The sequence below is a fragment of the Aphis gossypii genome, chromosome 1, assembly GCF_020184175.1.
Source record: "Aphis gossypii isolate Hap1 chromosome 1, ASM2018417v2, whole genome shotgun sequence".
In the NCBI taxonomy this organism is placed as follows: Eukaryota; Metazoa; Arthropoda; class Insecta; order Hemiptera; family Aphididae; genus Aphis; species Aphis gossypii.
In genome coordinates this window covers 29,000,242-29,020,307 of record NC_065530.1, presented here as the reverse complement: position 1 = coordinate 29,020,307, position 20,066 = coordinate 29,000,242, and the positions used below count along the sequence as shown (strand labels likewise).

The 20,066-nt window shown below is 28.6% G+C and overlaps 2 protein-coding genes across 3 annotated transcripts in view; both read right to left on the bottom strand.

Annotated features, from left to right (window-relative positions):
- Positions 1 to 1,827: 1,827 nt before the first annotated feature.
- On the bottom strand, positions 1,828 to 7,535 carry LOC114132421 (ribosomal RNA processing protein 1 homolog). Its single transcript, XM_027997876.2, has 7 exons — positions 7,190 to 7,535; positions 5,669 to 5,748; positions 4,711 to 5,019; positions 4,464 to 4,646; positions 2,384 to 3,931; positions 2,201 to 2,318; positions 1,828 to 2,134 (listed from the first exon to the last, which is right to left on the bottom strand). The coding sequence occupies exons 1-7, from the start codon at positions 7,341 to 7,343 to the stop codon at positions 1,962 to 1,964; spliced, it is 2,565 nt and encodes an 854-aa protein (XP_027853677.1). The 5' UTR covers positions 7,344 to 7,535; the 3' UTR covers positions 1,828 to 1,961.
- Positions 7,536 to 16,046: 8,511 nt separating this feature from the next.
- Positions 16,047 to 20,066, bottom strand: part of LOC114132440 (intermembrane lipid transfer protein VPS13B) — a 29,476-nt gene continuing 25,456 nt past the window's right edge. The window contains exons 48-53 of one of the 2 annotated variants that reach the window (XM_027997904.2): positions 19,943 to 20,044; positions 19,705 to 19,838; positions 19,202 to 19,448; positions 18,148 to 19,082; positions 17,265 to 17,582; positions 16,047 to 17,198 (exon numbers count right to left, since the gene is read on the bottom strand). In XM_027997904.2, the coding sequence (XP_027853705.2) occupies positions 17,001 to 17,198; positions 17,265 to 17,582; positions 18,148 to 19,082; positions 19,202 to 19,448; positions 19,705 to 19,838; positions 19,943 to 20,044 (1,934 nt within the window). In that variant the 3' untranslated portion in view covers positions 16,047 to 17,000. Of the gene's footprint in view, positions 17,199 to 17,264; positions 17,583 to 18,147; positions 19,083 to 19,201; positions 19,459 to 19,704; positions 19,839 to 19,942; positions 20,045 to 20,066 lie in introns of those variants that run through there. The other variant, XM_027997906.2, reaches the window with a different exon arrangement.

Here is a 20,066-nt window from a genome sequence, read left to right as displayed (position 1 = left end):
AAACTAATCACTGTAAATACTTGAAATTTTCACATGTTTATACTACCGTTATTAGTACATGGCTAAATTTTCAAAATATTTTGACTTTTTTTTGAGCTATTTATAGACCACTGAAATTTTGGATTTTTCTGAGAATTTATTTTTGAAGTGTCGATAAAAAATTTTGGATGGCCAAAATAACTTTAAAATTTATTACAAGTTTTCTTATGCGTTGTTCTTATTGTAGTTAAAAAAAAATCAAAATTCGTGAGCCACAATTTTTTTTTAAAGCGTTTATAGGTAATTTAAATTTTTACGAAATATGTCGAAATTGTGAAAATTTGTAAATAATTTTGAAGTTGAAAAATCATGAAATTTTTGTTTATAACTAAGGATTGAAAATACAACACTAAGTTTTCCATAATTTTTCCTTCAAGTAGCTATAAAGAAAACTCGACGCATCATTAAAGGAAAAATTTAAGTGCGTTAGAATTTTAAATTTTTACTAAATAGCGTAACGAACACGATTTATCCTCAAACGATTTTAAACATTTTTTATTATTCAAAAAGTATAAATCGTAGATACTTGAAAATTTCACCAATTATTTAGCTTGGCATTTTCTTTACATGATTTGATTTTCAAAATATTTTGAATTTTTTGAGCTATTTATAGACAACTGAAATTTTCAATTTTTATAAGAATTTTTTTTTGAAGTGTCAATAAAATTTTTTTGACGGAGTCAAAATACTTGAAAAATTAATACAAACATAAATTTAGCTTACAATAATTATATAAAAGAACTTAAATTTTGGTTTATTCAGGCCATTAAAACACAAACCACCTTTTTCACCATACTGGAACCATACTTTAACTACTAGAAATTATATCCTAGGCTGACAAATCATCTTCGTTCAGAATCGTTTTTCGTATACAATGATACCAATCATTGGATTCAAATTTAACACTCCTAAATATATAAAAGTGATCCAAACAGTACCTAATGTACAGCAGAGCGGTACCCACTTACCTGTTTTTTTTTTTTTTTTTAATTTACAAGTAATACCAAAATACAAAAAAACTATTCGAAGAGAAATCGTCCATTTTTAGAATATCAAGAATATTTATTATAATGTGGAATTTAATAATATTGAAATCTAGTCTCACATTTGAAACAATTTTTACATCTTGATTTGAATTTTAAATAATCAATAATTTAGTGAAAACAGTAGAAGTGCTTGAATGCAAAAAATACAAATTTATAGAAAAATAACAGGCTTAATTTAAAAAAAAAAAATCAAATAGTTATTTTTTAACTACATGTTCCTCTTTTTTCCAGTAAATTAGCAAAATTCTAAACTTTATGTTTAATGATACAGGGATTTCAAATGCATAAAATGATTTGCATGAAATGTTTAGGTTCCAGGAATATTACTAAAAAAGGCATACTTGTTTTTCAGAAATTAATAGTGAAAAATATGTAAACATTTTAAAATTTTAAAGACCATATTGATCAGGAATACCATCAATAGGATCAAAATAGAAAAATAAGTCCTTTTAAGGGTGTAATTTGTGTTGATTTGATTTCAAATATTCCATTAGACTACCAATATTTATTGTAATAAATAATTACTAAAAAATGAATTAATTTATGATGGACCAGTGACTTACATAATATTATATTCAATATCAACTAAGAAAACTTAATTCTAAATAAAAAATTCACTTAAATTTCAGAGGAAAGCTAGATCTTTAGTGTTATTCATGAAGGAGAGCAACATAATATTTTAATCATCAGTTTTTGTTGTTTACTGGAATAGGTGCTTTAAAACATTTTCTTTGAGAACAAATTTTGTGTAGTTTTTTAATTAAAGTTTAAACATAGTAGCTTTGTCACAATAAAAATTATTTAAATTAAATATTACCAATGCTTAAAACCAATGGTTTTGTTATTTTATATAAAAACAGTTATTGTTTAATTCAATTAAATAATAGATTTTCTAGAATTTTTTTTTGCAGAGCGTTCTTGGAGTTTATAAAACGGATTTATACGATTCACATCTGGTGTCAATTTTAAAACTCCTTGTACTGGAAGTTTAGAAGCATCATGTGGATTTCCAGGTTTAGTCACTAATGATGTCCTATACTCCATAAACTCTGAAACAATAAATGCCATGAACAATTTTTTCAGTCGTAAGCAATTTAGAAAGAACATTTTTTTACCTTGCTCGACATTGTTTTTCAATTGAAATTCAACTCTTTTCTTAGCAGAATCAGTTTTTATTGACAATCTTGAACTTTTCCTAGGAGTACCAAGACCATCCTCAAAAGCTTCACTTCGCTACGATAAACAAAAAAAATAAATCAAATTAAATTGTAAGTAACAACATTAATATCTTAACTTACCACTTTTTCAAGAGCCTTATTTGAAATTTCTTCAGGTTTTAATACGCTTATTTCTTCTCCTGCTATTGTCTTTCTGCGTTTTTGTGATACTTTGGTAGCTGAACTTTCCTTTACTTTTCTTTTAGGTGTACCTTCATTTTGGTCATCGGGTTTCTTCTTGGGAATTATAATTGTTCTTCGTCGCAATACTCTTTGTTCAGGAGTTGGACTTTTAGGACTTTTCGGGCTCTTGGAATTCTTATCTGGTGTAATAGCAGGTGTTAATGAAGTACGTTTTTCAACTTTACCAAGTTCGTTGCTTTTTTTAACTTTTTTAGATGCAGAACCATTATTATCAGATACCGACCAACTATTGTTATGACTTGTGTTTACAACATTAGAAGACAAATTGTGAGCAGTTTCGTCAGCAGTCTTTGATACTGGAATATTTTTTTCATCGCTGCACACACTCCAACTCTCATTTAAACTTGAATTATTAATCTCATTAGAATGCCGTTTTATTTTGGAAATAACTAAATCATCAGCTTTATTTTTTTTTTCTATTTCATTATTAGGTGTAAGGCTTTTATTATTTATTGGTGATGCATTTACTGCTTTAGCAGACTCAATGCTCTTATTAACCTTTTTAGATGCAGACTCTGAATCGTCTGCAGACACTGACCAACTATTGTTATGACTTGCATTTAAAGTATTAAGTGTACCAATTTTAATAAAAGGAGAATTTGGTTTTTGATTATTTTTTTTACTTGATTCGTCATTAATTTTAGATATTGGACTTTTACTTTTGCGTTTATTAGAATTACTTTCTTTTAAAGATGAATCAACAGTTAAAGATTTTAAATTTGGTGTCAAAGAAAGTTTTTTCTGAACTTTAGATGGTGTTTTATCTAAAGTTTCTGATTCTTCAACATTAAATCCAGCAGGAACCAGAAGTGGTGGTTCATCATCAGTAACAGGCATAGTTTTAGTGTCATCATTTTTAGTTTCGTCTGATACAGTCCAAGACCCATTTAAATTGAAATTCTCTTTTAAAGTATTGACATTATCAAATTTTCTTACTTTCCATGTAGATTTTCCAATTTTTCCATGTTCAACTACTATTTCACCCATCTTATTAAGTTCTTTAAGACTTTTATGATCATTAACTTCACGGCTACTTTTTTTAATCTTAGAATCAATCATTTCTAACTTCTTAATTCCTTCTTTTACCAGTTTAGATAAATGTTTTTTCTTTTTTCGCTTTAATACTTGACTATTTAGTTTCAAGTCTTTTGGTTTGTAAGGTAGTAAACCACCTCCCAAACGTTCATACCATTTTACTAATTTAGTTATTTCTAATAAACACTTTCTGGTGCAATCAATATCAGTTACATATTTATTTAAAAGCTTTACTACAGCTTTAGGATCAAACTTGATGCGAGGTATTTCAATACTTACATTACCAGCACGAGGATCTAATATACCATCATTTAATTCATTAGAATCATCATCTGCTATATCTCCTTCAACCAATTCTAAGTCGTTATATGATTTGCCTGGTTTACCCATCTAATAAAAAATATTGAAATTAAATAAAATTATGTCTTAAATGGTAAAATCAAATTATACATCTAGCATAATTTTTAAACCAAAATATGAAACTATGAAAATAGAATGTATGTTATTTAATTATAGTAATATTACTTATACGACTACGATTACTTTGCAACAAGTACAAGTAAGTAAACAATTATATATTATTTAACTAACATTATGATTTTAAGTAATAGTTAATTTTACTACATCTATGTATTTAATAAACTATACCTACAGCTATTTTAAGTAGTGACAAATACTAGTTTTATAGAATTATGGTAGTATAATATACAATTATAATTTAATTCAAAACTTTTTTTTTAATTTTACTAATACCTATATGAATTTTATCTTTTTAACTATTACATATTATTGATTAGTAAAATATTTGAATAGTCTAAATCAGCTTAGTGATATTAAAAAAAAAAAAATAGACGTTTAATCAATCACTAATGTCGATGTAATAAAATAAACTGAAAAACATAATACATGTAAAATTACTTACTTTTCGCCAAGCTTCAAATTTAGCTTCTAACATTTCTAAATCAGGTGATTGGGATAGAAGATTTCTAAATACATTTTGGGTAACTTCTTTGATTAAGATAAAATCATTGAGCTCAGAAATGTAATGTAAGAATGAATCTAAAATAATAACCAATGCATGAGTAGGTACTTTTCCTCTACTTACCTGAAAATATAAAACACAATTTTAATAATCATATACCTTACATAAAAAAAAACAAAATGTATACTTTAGCAAGCTCTTCCAAGAAAATTTCTTGTAAATGAGTTCTCAAACTTAATGTGAATGATTTAAGAGCTCTATATAAAACCTCACTAAATTTCTCCATATACTCCGATTCCCAATCACAATTGACAAAGGTAAATAACATTTGTCTTAAACAACGCCTCACTAACATCATAAACTTATCAATACGATGCTGACTTATTGACATCCAATCATCTTTGATAGTAAGAAAAAATGCATCCAAAAATAAAATTTTCCCTTGATGAGAAGTGCAACTATGAATAAGATTACTTATTTTTTCAGTAGCACTTTCCTGAAAAAATATTTTAAAACTATATTAACATTTGAAAATTTGATACATATATACAGAAGTATATAAGAAATTACTAAATAAAAGAGTTCACTATTTGTAAGCGCATGCTTTCTCTGAATTTAGTGATTCAATTATACTGGCCCATGAGTGAAGTAAACTATTTTACATATGTTAACTAATGAGACTAATGCCAACAATATTGGTATGTCAAATGAGTGAGGATTGTGTGAACTCGGATTTGTTTAAGTTAGGACATGGTTTACTTCATTCTAGGGCCGGCAATCATAAACTTTAATAGATATTATGGTATAGACCTGACGGCTGACACTATTACCAGATTCACAGGTATAAAATTTTAACTTTCAAGACACTATTATTATTACAGAATATTTATATATTAAATATATTGGGTAGTATATTATATTAAATATTTTAATTAGGACACATCAATTTGAAAATGTAATTTTGAAATGTAATAGAAAATGTATGTATAAAATAAAAGAATTTTAAATTTTAGTTACATTCAAAATGCTTAAGAAAAACAAATGATGAATAATTTAAAAATATTCTAGGTAAAATAAAAAATATCTTATGCCAAAAAGATAAGAGGTATAAAGTATTTATTTAAAATAAACAAAATATTATTTACTTGAGGTAATGGTTTATCAGACATCCACATGAAGTAAAATAATCCTCTCCATATAATCAAATAATCATTCAATTGAAATGCTAAAAAAAAAATTAAATTCACAGTAAAAATTAATATTAAATACCAATTAAAGAAACGGTATATAGTATGATGTAGTTTTATTAGTTTAAAATTGGAATAGTAGGACTATAGTGAGCATTTACTCTCTCACTCTCTATAAAGTTTTTAAAGCCATCGTAATTACAAACTGTAATGTAATCAAGACTTTATAATGGGAAAGGTGAAGCGCCGAAGGCAAAAAAAATATAAATAAAACGTTGCAATTTTTTAGTAACCTCTCCAGACCATAGCTATGTCATAGACCATAGTGTTCAAGTAATTTTCCTAAAATTGTTTTTAAGTATAGTCTTCTAAAATCATCCAACAATTTTTAAACCTATGGCAAACAATAACTTAAACCACTTAATTGTCCAGTTAATTTAAAAAATATGCATATACATAATGTTATAAAACAAATCAATGTAAATGAATTACAAAAAATCTACAGAATTAAAATAATCATACATTTTTATTTTTAATCATCGCCCCTTATAAACTAATAAAAATAGATACTCATGTAGTATACTACCTAGCGAAAAATATAACATAACAGTCGGCTGTCATATTGTTATATAATATGTTATCTTTTTAATTAATTTTGTTGCTGGAGAGTATTTATGACTTGAGTTATTATGATAAACATCAGTAACAGTTATACAATACTATAATACACATTATGATAACCAGTAAATATCTAAAAAGACAACAATAACTTACTTTGTTTTGAAATTATATAAAAACAACATAGTATGACAAATAACAATATATTATACAATTTTAAAATACTTGGCAATGATAATCATCAGTGATAGGTAAATTTTAGTTTAATAAATTGTAGTTTACTAGTAGGTAGAATACAGAGTTTTTGGTAGATTGCATTTTACAATAGGTAGCATACTACACAAGTACCTACAAATATTATTACCCACGAATATTACAATTTAAAAAAATATATAATTAATTAAATTAACATAAAAAAAAAAATAATTATTCTTTAACCTTTAAAGGAAAAAATTGGATATCTTATATCTTACTTACTAACTTATTGACCTTAAGAACTTATTAGTATTTTTTATTTTTTAAATAATTGTTATAAAAAAACTGTGATATCTAGAGTTACAATAAAAACAACTAAATCATGAGAGATACCTATCTAGTTTCACATTGAAATTATTTAATATTTAGTAAATTTTTTAAAGGTAATATAAACATTTATACTGCTAGTTTATTGCTCTTTCAAGCAGAATTTCACTCATTATTTACATTACTTAATCATTGTACAATTCATTACAACTTTTGATGTCAAGTATATTAATTGTTCAATTAATAGTAAAAATAATACTATGTCAAATAATTTTATTTCTTATACACAAATATATAATTAATATTAAATGAAGTGAATAAAGTGTAAATGTAACAAACCATCACTATTGTCTCCCGAATGTTTAAGTAGCAGTTGTTTAATTTGTTTGATACCGTCACTTCTGGTTTTAGGATCATTTGATGCCAATAACTTGGTGAGTTCTATCTCTTTAGCCACCAAATCCACTTTGTCTTCTGAAGTTTCGGTAGCCATTTCGCGTTTTAAATTATAGGTATGTTTTAAGGAATGGGAAACAAAAGTAATAAAATAGAAGTAATTAAAAATTAAAGTATTAAATTAAAATGCATAAGTATAGACAAGTATACTGGTCATAAGTAGGTATACTATAATAACTAAGTTAATAAGTTTACACCTTATACACGTGTGTTTCACGAATAAATAAAGTCTGGTTATCTATCTATTATCACAACAGGACTACGCGGAGTCGCGGACCGTTATTTCTGACCATGTTACTGGTATACGCACGATGTTTGTCGTTCTAAATGTTATCAACCAAAAATATAGACAAGATAATACCACAGAATTAACTAATGCTAAAAAGTCCCAACCCCAAGCGATATTTAAAAATTTTTTTTTTCATAAAGTGTGTTTTTGCATGCCTAATTTGATCATACTTAAAAAAAAAAAGCCGGTCGAACTTATTTTAGAAGTTATGGTCAAAAAACTTCAAAATGCTCAATTGATTTAAAAAATCGTGTTATTGAATTAAAAATACTAACAATTTAAGTTTTTAGAATTTTTTTTTTTCTTTGAAATGTTTGTATTTATATGCTTAACATTTTGGTAAAATCGGAATTTGCTTTTCGTACTTACTTTTTATGTTATTGTTAATAAGCCACCATGGGCGCCCATAAGTAAAATTTTAGGGGGGGTCAAAATAAAAAATTCTCAAATGTAAAGATTATTATATTATGGTAATATTTATTGAGTTACAAGTTTTTAATATTTTTTGTCCAGGGGGGGGAGTGCCCCCCCTTGCCCCTCCCAATGGGCGCCCATGTAAGCCACATAAAACTGAATTATAATGTTATTTCAAACATTTGCAGATTTCAGAAACTGAAAATTGATTATTTTGACTTTTTTCATTCGATGAGTAATTACATAAATAAGTTTTTGATGAAATCAGAACTAACTTAGGTATATGTTTTGGTTTCATTTAATCGTAAAACGGCTGATTTCTCATTTCTCAAACAAATTTGACAACCACATCTTCGGTCACGATCGATTTACGCCCTTGGCCCTATTCATTATGCACATCTGTACGTCCGTTTATTAAATTTTCTACACTCTCCACCGATCACTTATCTATATACAGTTATTTAAATATTTTGACTTTTTAAGCTATTTATAAATAACTAAAATTTTTGAAGTGTCAATAAAAAAATTTTGGATGTCCAAAAACATTTGAAAATTTAATACAAGTTTCCTTATGAGTTGTTCTTATTGTAGTTAAAAAACAAACCAAAAATCGTTAGTCACAATTTTTTTTATTTTTTATACGCGTTTATAGTTCAAATTCTTACGGAGTATTTCAAAATCGCAAAAATTTGCATTTTGTAGTTGAAAAATCATAACATTTTTGTGTTTATATCCAAGGTTAAAAAATACAATACGAAGTATTAGGTTAAGTTTTCCATAAGTTTTCCTTTAAATAGCTATAGAGAAAACTTGAAACATCATTACAGGAAAAATTTTATGTGCGTTTGAATTTTAAATGTTTATGAAATTACGTATCGATACCAATTTTACCTCAAATTAATTTTGATGTTTATTGTTATTATTCAAAACGTATTAGTCATAGATAATTGAAAATTTCACCAGTTATTAAGATTGACATTTTCTTTACATGATTTAATTTTCGAAACATTTCGCTTATTTTTATGCTAGGTATTTATAGGCAAAATAATCGAACTTAAATTTTGGTGTATTCAGGCCATTTATTAAAATATAAGCCACCTTTTTCACTAACCACTGGAAATTATATCCTAGGTTGACAAATCATCTCCGTTCACAATCGTTTTTCATAAACAATGATACCTATCATTGGATTCAAATTTAATACCTACATACATTATAATGACCTACTATGCGGGAGAGTGTGGCTCTTTTATTTTTATTTGATGAGTTACTTATATATATTATATAACCTTGTTATATTGACAATATAGATACCTATAATCTACATCTACTTTCATAGTTTCATGGTAGATATTAAATCCTTTACAATTTAATTTTATTATTGCTTCACTACTATAATGACTTTATCTTCGGAAGTATTAAAAATTAAAATATTTCACAGTCTAAATAATATTATTCTATCATTTTCGCATTTACTGCAAGATCAAATTTATTTTTGTCTATTAAATCAATTTTATTTTTTCACTCAAATTATTTAATTCAGATTTTAACAAGTCATTGACTTACAGTGGCACCGAAAACACGTAAGGCTATAGAGGGGTAAATACCCTAGAACTGTTTTAGGTGTTAGGTGTGAGGTGTCTGCTTGATATATTATAGGTGTGTCTATGTAAGATGCGGGGTGGGCAGATGCCCTCCCCCCCCAGTGACTTATTGAATGGTTTTACCATCAGTCGTTAATATTAAAATAATAAACGATTATGTGAAGATTGGATAAAGTGGTTAGCTGATTCTGGAACAGATACCATATTTAAAAATATATTTAAAGTTGTAAAAGAATCGGTAACCATCTTGGTCACAAATTATCCGTATAAGATACATTTTTCTATGTTAAGTTTCACCAAAACAAAAATTTTAAGCTTAATGTTTCAAAACCGTTTGGAAGCATTGTTAACTTTAACTCTATAAGTATTCAACAGGAATCTGTCTACAATATTAATATTGATGACGTGATTGTAACTTTTAAAATATTAAACTAGTAAATAGGCCCTATAGGCGTATGGAATTATAAAAAGAATCTTATATTTTACTGTATTTATTATTTGTTATTTTTACACTTTATCATTTATCACCTATATTTGTAATAACATAAACATTATTCCAATTTAAATCATTTTTTCATAATAACAATTTAATTGTATCTTTTTCACAACTATTTAATTTTAATGGGTAAATTCCTTATTTCAGTTTCAAATAACATTAATGGTTTGCTTTATGTCCTATCATTCATTTAACTTGGCAGTTGACGTATTTTATAGTAAGTAACAGGGATTTTCTAAATTTTAGATATTAACATATTTACATAAAAAATTACAGGTGTTTATATGGTAGGTAATATTATATGTGGAAAGAGTCACAAATATAGGTAGGTATATAGTATGTAAAAACTAAAATTTTACAATTTGTCTCTCTAGCCATGGAGGTCTGGACACGCCTATGTATACAATATAGTGTAAATATTAAATAGTATGTATAGAATTATAAACAACAGATATACATTTTTTTGTCGATTGGTACCAATTAATTGAATTCAGTCGGTAAATCTTTATGCTGAATGAGTCGTAGATGGGTTGGATATCTATAGGTATCCAAAAAAAGAATTTATCTCAGTGATTTAAAAAAGGTTCGATGCTACTGGTCAGTGTTGTATTTACAATTCTTAGTGTATACGATGTTTTAAATATTTTTTTATAAATATGTATACATATACCTACATGTAATACGTATGTACCTATCCATTTATAGCTCGTGCAGGTGGACGGTTGCGATGAATATATTCATGTAACTATACACAAACGAATCTTCTGTTAAATATAAATATTATATATTATAACCTATATTTACGATTTTATTAGTCATTACTCATTAGGTATTCTGTTAATTAGTGAACGTAAATTTGGTATTATGTCCCTAATAATATAAAAAAGGGTAGACGGTAGTCAAATGAGTAGGTAACTGTTGTCTGTTCTGCTGTACAGCAGCTGGTCACTATTACAGTAATATTTATGTGTTTAATTTGAATCCAATGATAGGTATCGCATTGTACCTATCATTTGTATTTAATATTTATATACGAAAACGATTCTGAACGGAGATGATATATAATTAAGGAGCAATTTGACACCGGACCAGTGGCGGATACGAGGGAGGGCGATGGGGCGATCGCCCCCTCCTTGGGCTGTATTTTTTAATTTTTATATTATAAATTATAATATTGGGCTGGAACTCACTGAAAGCCGATTTTTCATTTGTGAAAATCCCCCCTCCCTTGGGAGACTTCTGGATCCGCTACTGCATCGGACATTATACATTTTAATAGGTTATTTTCATGATCAAGTAAATTGTATCTAGATGATCTCTTAAACTATTACTACATACAATGAACTTAACAACTACCAATTTAATTTACAAACTTCACTGTATAAGTATAAATATTATAGTTATTATCATTTATCGTTTAGGTAGTACCTAAATTTTCGTGTTGTAAAATTAAGAACATTTTTATTTTATAATTTTATATCTACTAAAATAATTTAATTTTTTTAAACACATTAAATGTATTATTTAAAAATAATATATATTTCCGGGAAAACTATGGGCCTCGAGATCGTGTCTTCCCTTAATACAGGCTTTCCCGCATAAATCTATTATATAATCATTATCATTCTTATTAAAAAAAAAACATTAGGTATTATTTATTAAGCGCGAACGGAAAATATAAAAAAGAACTTCTCGCAAGTCAGTAAGTCACAGACCAAATGTCTCAGGCCGGAGTCCCTGAGTCTAACGGTTTATTAGTAGGTAGGTACGCAATATTGTAATAGGTAGGAATACAAAATAAGTAAATAAAACGCAGACAAAGCACAATATATAAAACGTAAACAACCTAAAGTTGCGTTTGTGTCTGTACACAATATAAAGAAAAACCAGACTCCGACATTACACATATGACATATCTATCTTATTAAAACTATTTAAGACTATTTTAACTATTTTTTTTTTTTTTAATAATATTAAAAAATTCAAATTCAAACTTTTCAGTTCAATTATATTTTCAAGACGGCCCGTAAGTTTTTAAATGTGCTATGGCCGTTCGGGCCCGCTTTAGATGTTAGTATGTTACCACTAGTCTATATTACAATATTACTAGTATCAAAACATAGGTATGTAAAAAGCATTAAAGCCATATAGATTATAGATAATGGTTTTTACCAACAAACAAATCTTGAACTATAGCTGTTTGACTGTTTGACAATTTATTGTTTACACATTACATTGTTTTAACATCTTAAATCGTTATTAAACATAGGTACTTACCCATTATAATATATCTAGTTGGACAAACGTATTAGAGTGAAATGAATTACTATTGACTTCTATTAATTTAAATATTTTAGGAAGTCGACGTTTAGTCATTGTTAATCACGGTTTAGTCACTAATAAATCTGCATTTTGGGAAAATAGTTAATTTTGCTAATACGTCATAATAAATACTTATATTATATAATAAATAATAGGTACCTAGCACTTAATATTTCTAATTATAAATTTTAATCAATAATCCAATTGCTACCAATGAAGCTGCAGACATAATTTCTGGTTAGTTATATCATGAAATCTATAGGTAATTATAAGAGGTAAATAAAATAAAATCCACAAGCAGAAAAACATAATTCACTGCATAAATTTCATGTAGTACTAACACTTATTTCCATTGTAAAATTAATTTACAAAAAATAATGCAACTTACCTATTATTTTAATACCAATCTAAATAAGTCCGCATACAACTTTTAGGTTTGGTATATAAATAAGATTTTATATACAAAGAATTACAACGCCGTAAAACACCAACCACAAAAAGTAACTTCTTGCATGATAATTTTAAACATAATGTAAACAATAATTATAATGTAAAAGCAAACCACCCATTACCAACCTCATTTGGAAATAATTCCGATGCCCCCCCTAAAACGTATGCTCAGGCCACTTCTAGCCAACCGTCTCAGTCCTCTCCTCCAACCCTCCCTACTGACCTAACTTCAACCATATCTTCCTTTGTGGACGAACTAAAGTCACTCATCAATCCGCTGATCGCTCTCCTAACTCAAGTAATTACCTCCCTTCTTAATAAAAAAAATGAATAACTCATACACTAATAATTCCTTATCAATTATTTTATTCAATGCAAACGGTCTAAAAAATCACGTCAATCAACTACAGAGTGTTCTATTCGATAAACGCATCGATATCGCTCTAATCTCCGAAACCCATTTCACTGAGCATTCTTATATATCTATTCCTGGTTATAGCCTAATCAAATCCAACCATCCAGACGGCACAGCTCATGGCGGAGCAGCTATACTCATTAAATCCAATCTTAATTACTACCCACTCGCCAACTACTCTCAAAATCATTTCCAATCATGTGCCATCTCAATTACAATTAATAATATCCCTGTTGCTATCGCCGCAATTTATAGTCCACCTAGACATAAATTAACTATTGACAACCTCACGAATTATTTCGACTCAACGGCCAATAACTTTATTATTGGTGGTGATTATAACGCGAAACACCAAAGCTGGGGTTGCCGAGTCACCAACCCTCGTGGAAATTTGCTCTATAATTTCACTAATACGAAAAATTCAAAATTCTTGCTCCCCCTGGACCAACATATTGGCCAACCTCTGTTAGGAAAAAACCTGACATTCTGGACATCTTCGTCACAAAAATTCCTAGCAATTTATACTATTCAATTAATAATATCCTGGATCTCAACTCTGATCATTCCTCCGTCATTCTCAATATTGATGCCACTCCTCAAACTCGCACTGTTAGTCCCAAACTTTTTACGGCAGCAACTGATCGTCTTAAATTTCATAACATCATAGCCGATGAAATTAACCTAAAAATAAGCTTAAAATCTGCCCAGGAGATTGACGATGCAGTTGGCAATTTAACAACTCTCATTCAATCAGCCGCTTTTAAATCAAACACCATAAGCACCACCACGAACTCAGCTTATAAACACCCTTTTGTTTCTGAACAAGTCCGCTCATTAATAGTCGAAAAGCGCAGAGCAAGAGCACGTTACCAAACTACGCGGTTACCCTCACATAAAAGTGCTTATAATAAATTAGCTAATTCGTTAAAAAAATGTTTAGCCAAAAATAAAGCTGACTTGTTCGAACAAAAACTGACCTCACTCTCCTCTGTAGATGGGAGCCTATGGCGCGAAACTAAAAAATACTTCGATATAAACGCCCATCAGTCCCACTCAAAAAACCAGATAATTCATTTGCCTTCTCTGACAACGATAAGGCCGAAGTTTTTAAGGATCATCTTCATGAAACATTCCAACCGCACCATGACATACTCACACCTGAACACATTGACGAGGTAAACACCTACCTAAACCTACCATCTTCAACAAATCGACCAGAAAAATATTTCACCCCGAATGAAGTTAAACAGACCATCCAAAAATACACACTAAAAAAGTCACCCGGCTTCGATCTGATTACAGCCGAAGTAGTTAGGTGCCTTCCCAAAAAAGCCATAGTACTAATAACATATATTTTTAATGCTATTCTCAGACTTTCATATTTTCCGTTGCTATGGAAATTCTCTAAAATAGTTCTATTTCCAAAGCCTGACAAGCCACTCGATACCCCTACGTCATTCAGACCAATAAGTCTTTTGCCTTTCCTTTCAAAAGTGTTAGAAAGACTTGTTCTAAAACGTATTATCCCACACATTATCACCAACAACATACTTCCGAATACCCAGTTCGGCTTCCGCAACTCACATAGCACGATACATCAATTACATCGTGTTGTTGATGTTATTTCTACATCCCTTGAAAAAAAACTCTATTGCTCTTGTATTTTTCTAGACGTTGCACAAGCCTTCGACCGGGTTTGGCATGAAGGCCTCCAATTCAAACTTAAAAAATTTCTCCCCACCCCACTATACCTATTAATTAAATCGTATTTAACTGATAGGCATTTCCAAGTCCAATTTAATTCGTCGCTATCAGAAATCGCACCAATCAAAGCGGGCGTACCCCAAGGGGGCATACTTTCACCTTTTCTGTATAACATTTACGTAGCTGACCAACCCACCATGCAACAAACCATCGTAGCTGATTATGCCGATGACAAAGTCATCTTATCCATCAATGAAGATCCGGTAATCGCCTCGTCAAACCTTCAAGTACATCTTAATCACCTGTCTGAGTGGTACAAAAAATGGCGAGTGAAAATCAACCAAAACAAATCTACACACACAACATTCACACTTAAACAAGGAATATGTCCAAACATTACTCTCAACAATGTATTAATCCCCACATCAGACACAGTTAAATATTTAGGATTATTCTTTGATAAAAGACTCACATGGAAGAAACACCTCCAAACCAAGCGACTAACCTTGAACAATCGCATGCGTATGCTCAGACCTTTACTAATTAGAAATAAGAACTCCACTCTAAACACCAAACTAACAATCTATAAAGCGCTACTCAAACCAATATGGACATATGGACTCCAATTGTGGGGCGCAGCAAAAAAATCTAATACTAATAGAATCCAAACTTTCCAAAACATATCACTCCGACGATTGTCAAATGCTCCGCCCTATATTTCAAACCACGCTCTTCATAATGATTTCCATATGAAAACAATAGCTGAAGAAGAACGCACTTACTACAAACGATTTCATAAACGACTTCAAGCTCATCCTAATCCTCTCATAAATGATCTTTCCATCCTCACTCTCCCAGGAAATCCCAACCGCAGACTAAAAAGGAACTGGTGCCGTGACCTCTTAGAAAACTTTAACGTCTAATGATCAAAAAAAAAAAAAAAAAAAAAACATAAAAAAATCTAACTAATCAAAGCCAAGAGTCACTAATGGGTGGTTGCTTAACTCACAACTTTCATGTCATTAAATAACTCTCAGCATATAAACTTATTGTGCAAAACTGTATAGATTGTTTATTTCAAATAAAGAAAAAAAAAAAATATATACAATAGTGTAGGGAATGAATAATGTAGCTGTATATATACTTTTGTGATCTTAATAGACAATAGTACAGACAAGATCTATATTTTAATAGTACCTACCTTATTTTACTAATAATACATAAACAATAAATACAAACAAATACTTGTTAATACTCTTATTACCTAGTTATTACTTTTAGTACCTATCTTAAAATTTAATAACTAATTACAATAGTGGCTATCTTGAAAAAATTTTACTGGTGCTTACTTAAAAAAACTAGAACAGACAGACAGTACTCCTAACAATAATATTTAAAGTTTATTTTAATGTGGTTTTTGATTTTTTTTTTAGAATTGGCCATATTATAAAAACTTGTTTTTTAAAATGTGTTCACTTCAAACATACTATGTACCAAGTATAAGTATGTGTGAATACATTTAATTATCCATGAAAAAGGTGTTTGAGCACCATATTTAGATATGTGATAGCCGCTACTGACTAATTATTCATTTGTTAATTTCACTCAATACCTATTCTTAAATACAAGTAGTATAGATTATAGTAGATATGTAGGTAACCAAACCCTTTGAGCATTTAATTAGTTTATTTTTGTTTATATTGATTATAAACACATTATGTAATAACTAATTAAAATATGATCATTTTAATGTTTGAAAAAATTAGTCTGGATAATATGTATACAAACTTAGATTTCCGACATATAATAATAATTATATTAACGCTTTAATTAAAGGTAAGATAATCTTTTGTAAATAAAATAATTTAGTTTTAATTTTAAATTATAATATTAATAATATTTATATTTTATAGATATATAAAAAATTATACTGTAGTTATCACAGGCTTTTTAAAATGCATATATATTGCACAAAATATTTTGGTTAATACTTAGGTATATTATATCACTGCATATCCCTTACTCTGAATATGTCGTTTGAGGAATTCAATTAAATTTAATATGTGATTCCGTATCTGTGGGTTGACCAACAACTTATGTGTTTGATCTGGATTATCTGATTCAGTATTTGATTCCATATTTAAAAAACTTTGTGATTTACGTACATAATCAGCAACTCGAGAATATGCTGTATCATTCTGTTAAATAATTGTAAATTATTTAAAAACTATTTGATTAGAGGTTACTGGAAATGTTGTTATTACCTGTGCTGTCATACAAATAGTTATTGTAATCAATGAAGGATCATGGTGTCGTAGAATGGGAGTAACAATTTGAGCTATTGGTAAGCGTAATACATTTGGCATCATGCAATTTGGATCTTTGATTAAATATAAAAATCTATCTGTTAAGACCAATGTTAATTCCGATACCTTAAGTTGTTGATCTAAATTATCCATAGTTGCATCGCAAGTCAATAGAACTTGTTCTAATGTACTCAAATATTTATTTAATATTAACCAAGAATATCTGAGTTCTGAAGCGCCAAATCCTATTTCACTGGTGCTAAGACTTGAACGCAACTAAACAAAAATAATAACGCATGTTAGATACACAAAATAAAATGTATTAAAAATCTTTGCTTTCTTTGTCCTAACCAAAATAAATAAATAAGAATTCTTTTTTTCATTTTTTCATTCTTAACTATATGTTTTTAGCCACCTTTGTTCTATACCTCTATAGAACCTTATCTCTCACTTCTTATTATTTAACAACAGTTTTTTTTAATATCTTATCTTCTCTATTCTGTTAATCCATCTTTTTTATCTAACACCTAACCTAACCCACTCTCTTTTTTTCTGCATTCATTTTTGTAGCCCTTCTCAACACCTCAGACTCTCAGAGTTATCTCTATCTAACTATTAGCTCCATTTTCCTTCATTTTGTCTATAAATGGTACCACTCTTATATTGTCTCTAATGAATTTATTTCTTATTGTATTCTCCCTAGTTACTCCACATATGAAGTATTCATCAAAGCATTCTCATATTTGCTATATTTAGTCTTGGTTCTGTTTTGTTTTTCACCAAAATTAATGAAACTAATGAAAAATAAAAAAAATAATTAGTATATTTCATCATGGTTTACCTGAGGACTTTTTATCCAACCTACGCCTGCTAAGAAACCTTCCCCAGTCATTGCTACTAGTTCTGCAGCTCCACTAATTGGTTTTGTTATAGCTTCAACTAATCCTATGGCTACAGTATTTACAAATCCCCTTCTTCTTTCAGAACCTTCTTGAATTGCATATTGTATTGGATGATTTACTAATCCTCCAACCGCTCCCAATAAACTAATTCCAAATTCACTAAGACCTTGTATGATTCCTTGTGATAAATTCTGTGGTCGTAAACGTCTAATCTCTTCGATTTGTTCCAAATCTTCAGCTTCTAATGTTAATCGATTGAATGTTCTCGACCAACTAGACGCAAATTTTGTTACTGATGATAATGCTCCTGTAGTAACATGCTTTACTAATGATGCCGATCCACTTAAGACACCAACAAAAAATTCTTTCGGTCCTTCTGTCATGCCTTGAGCAGATAATGTCACAAAATCATACAAGCCAGTTCCAACAGATCGTGCTAGACCGCCGGGAGAGCCCCAGAATTCTAATGAACCCAATGCCCATCCAGTACCATATATTGCATTTAAAAAATAGTGCAATGATAAACTTCGACCAAGTTGATAATAGGAAGCAATTAAATCTGTTTGTGAAAATTCTGTAAAATCTAAAGGAGATCGGTCGAGAGCCACATAGAATGTTGTTGAAGTATGCAAGCTTATCATCACTTTGAATGGTTTTATAGTAAATGTTCTGAATACTAATGGATTACGAAATTCTTGGGAATGCGCCAATACTAAGTAATGAAGTGGAATAAATTCATTCATAGCAAGATTATGTTCTTTTATAGAAGACATTGTTGATTTAAAACTTTTCAATATTTCCAACAAATAATAACAGTAACGATCTTCAATAAATGCTTCAAAAGTAAATAATGTTACTTCTAGATCCAAAATTACTAAAACAAATAACAATAAAGTTTATTAATCAGTTAATAAAAATCATTAATGTGCATTCTTTATTCACAATGCATAAAAAGCAATAATTATATACATATATAATATGGTTTACAAATACCTGGTGTTAAATAATAGGATTTATCTAACGTCAGTTTTATAATAATAGCAGAATCTAATAGTCTCAAATCATTGATTACATTTGACAACGGTTTCAAGAAACTTGTGTCACAATAAACTTCTTCAAAACTTTTCTTTTGTTTTACGAGTATCACAGGAAAATCATAATGCCCATCAATAAATGCGTTATTATCAATTTGAATGTTATTAATTGAAATTATAAGCTCCATTTCTTCTTTTAAACTTTCCTAAAATAAACTTAACTTTTATTATTATACCATAACAAAATGTGGGCATCGTATATTAAAAGTTTTTTTAAAATTATGAATTATGTTGACCCAATGGAAATAGTGAATCTAGGATATTTTAAGGTGAGTGTCACTAAAATATATACTAGTATAAATTATATTACTATATATAAATTAGAATATAGTCAAAGTTGACCTAATAAAAATAATTAGCAAATTAAGACATAGATTTATTCATATAGATTCAGGTGTTTACCTGATTTCCATCTAAAGTTGCTGCAATATTATCTAACGTCATTGAAACTACAGCTTTCGAACTGAATCCAATGTCATCAATAAATAAAATGAGTATAAATGTATGAATATGACATTTAATTGAAGGCCAAATCTCTAGGAAAATTATAATAATTTAGTTGATTAAGCATAATCTTATTATATGAATTATATATAATGTATATAATATAATATTATACAATAAAGAAAACAATAATTACTGTCAATTGATGAAGAACTCGTATTTTGTAAAGAACTTGTAGGAGTTCGGTCATATTCTAGTCTCACATTATTCAGTACTTCATTATTTGATGATAAAATACCTAGAATAATTAAATATGTCAC

Excerpts from the sequence above, each read along its gene's own strand:
- LOC114132421 (XM_027997876.2), bottom strand. The coding sequence starts at position 7,343 with ATGGCTACCGAAACTTCAGAAGACAAAGTGGATTTGGTGGCTAAAGAG. Across the intron at positions 2,319-2,383 it reads ATAAGGCTCTTGAAAAAGTG|CGAAGTGAAGCTTTTGAGGA; the intron begins GTAAGTTAAGAT and ends TGTTTATCGTAG. Across the intron at positions 2,135-2,200 it reads GAAAAACAATGTCGAGCAAG|AGTTTATGGAGTATAGGACA; the intron begins GTAAAAAAATGT and ends TTATTGTTTCAG.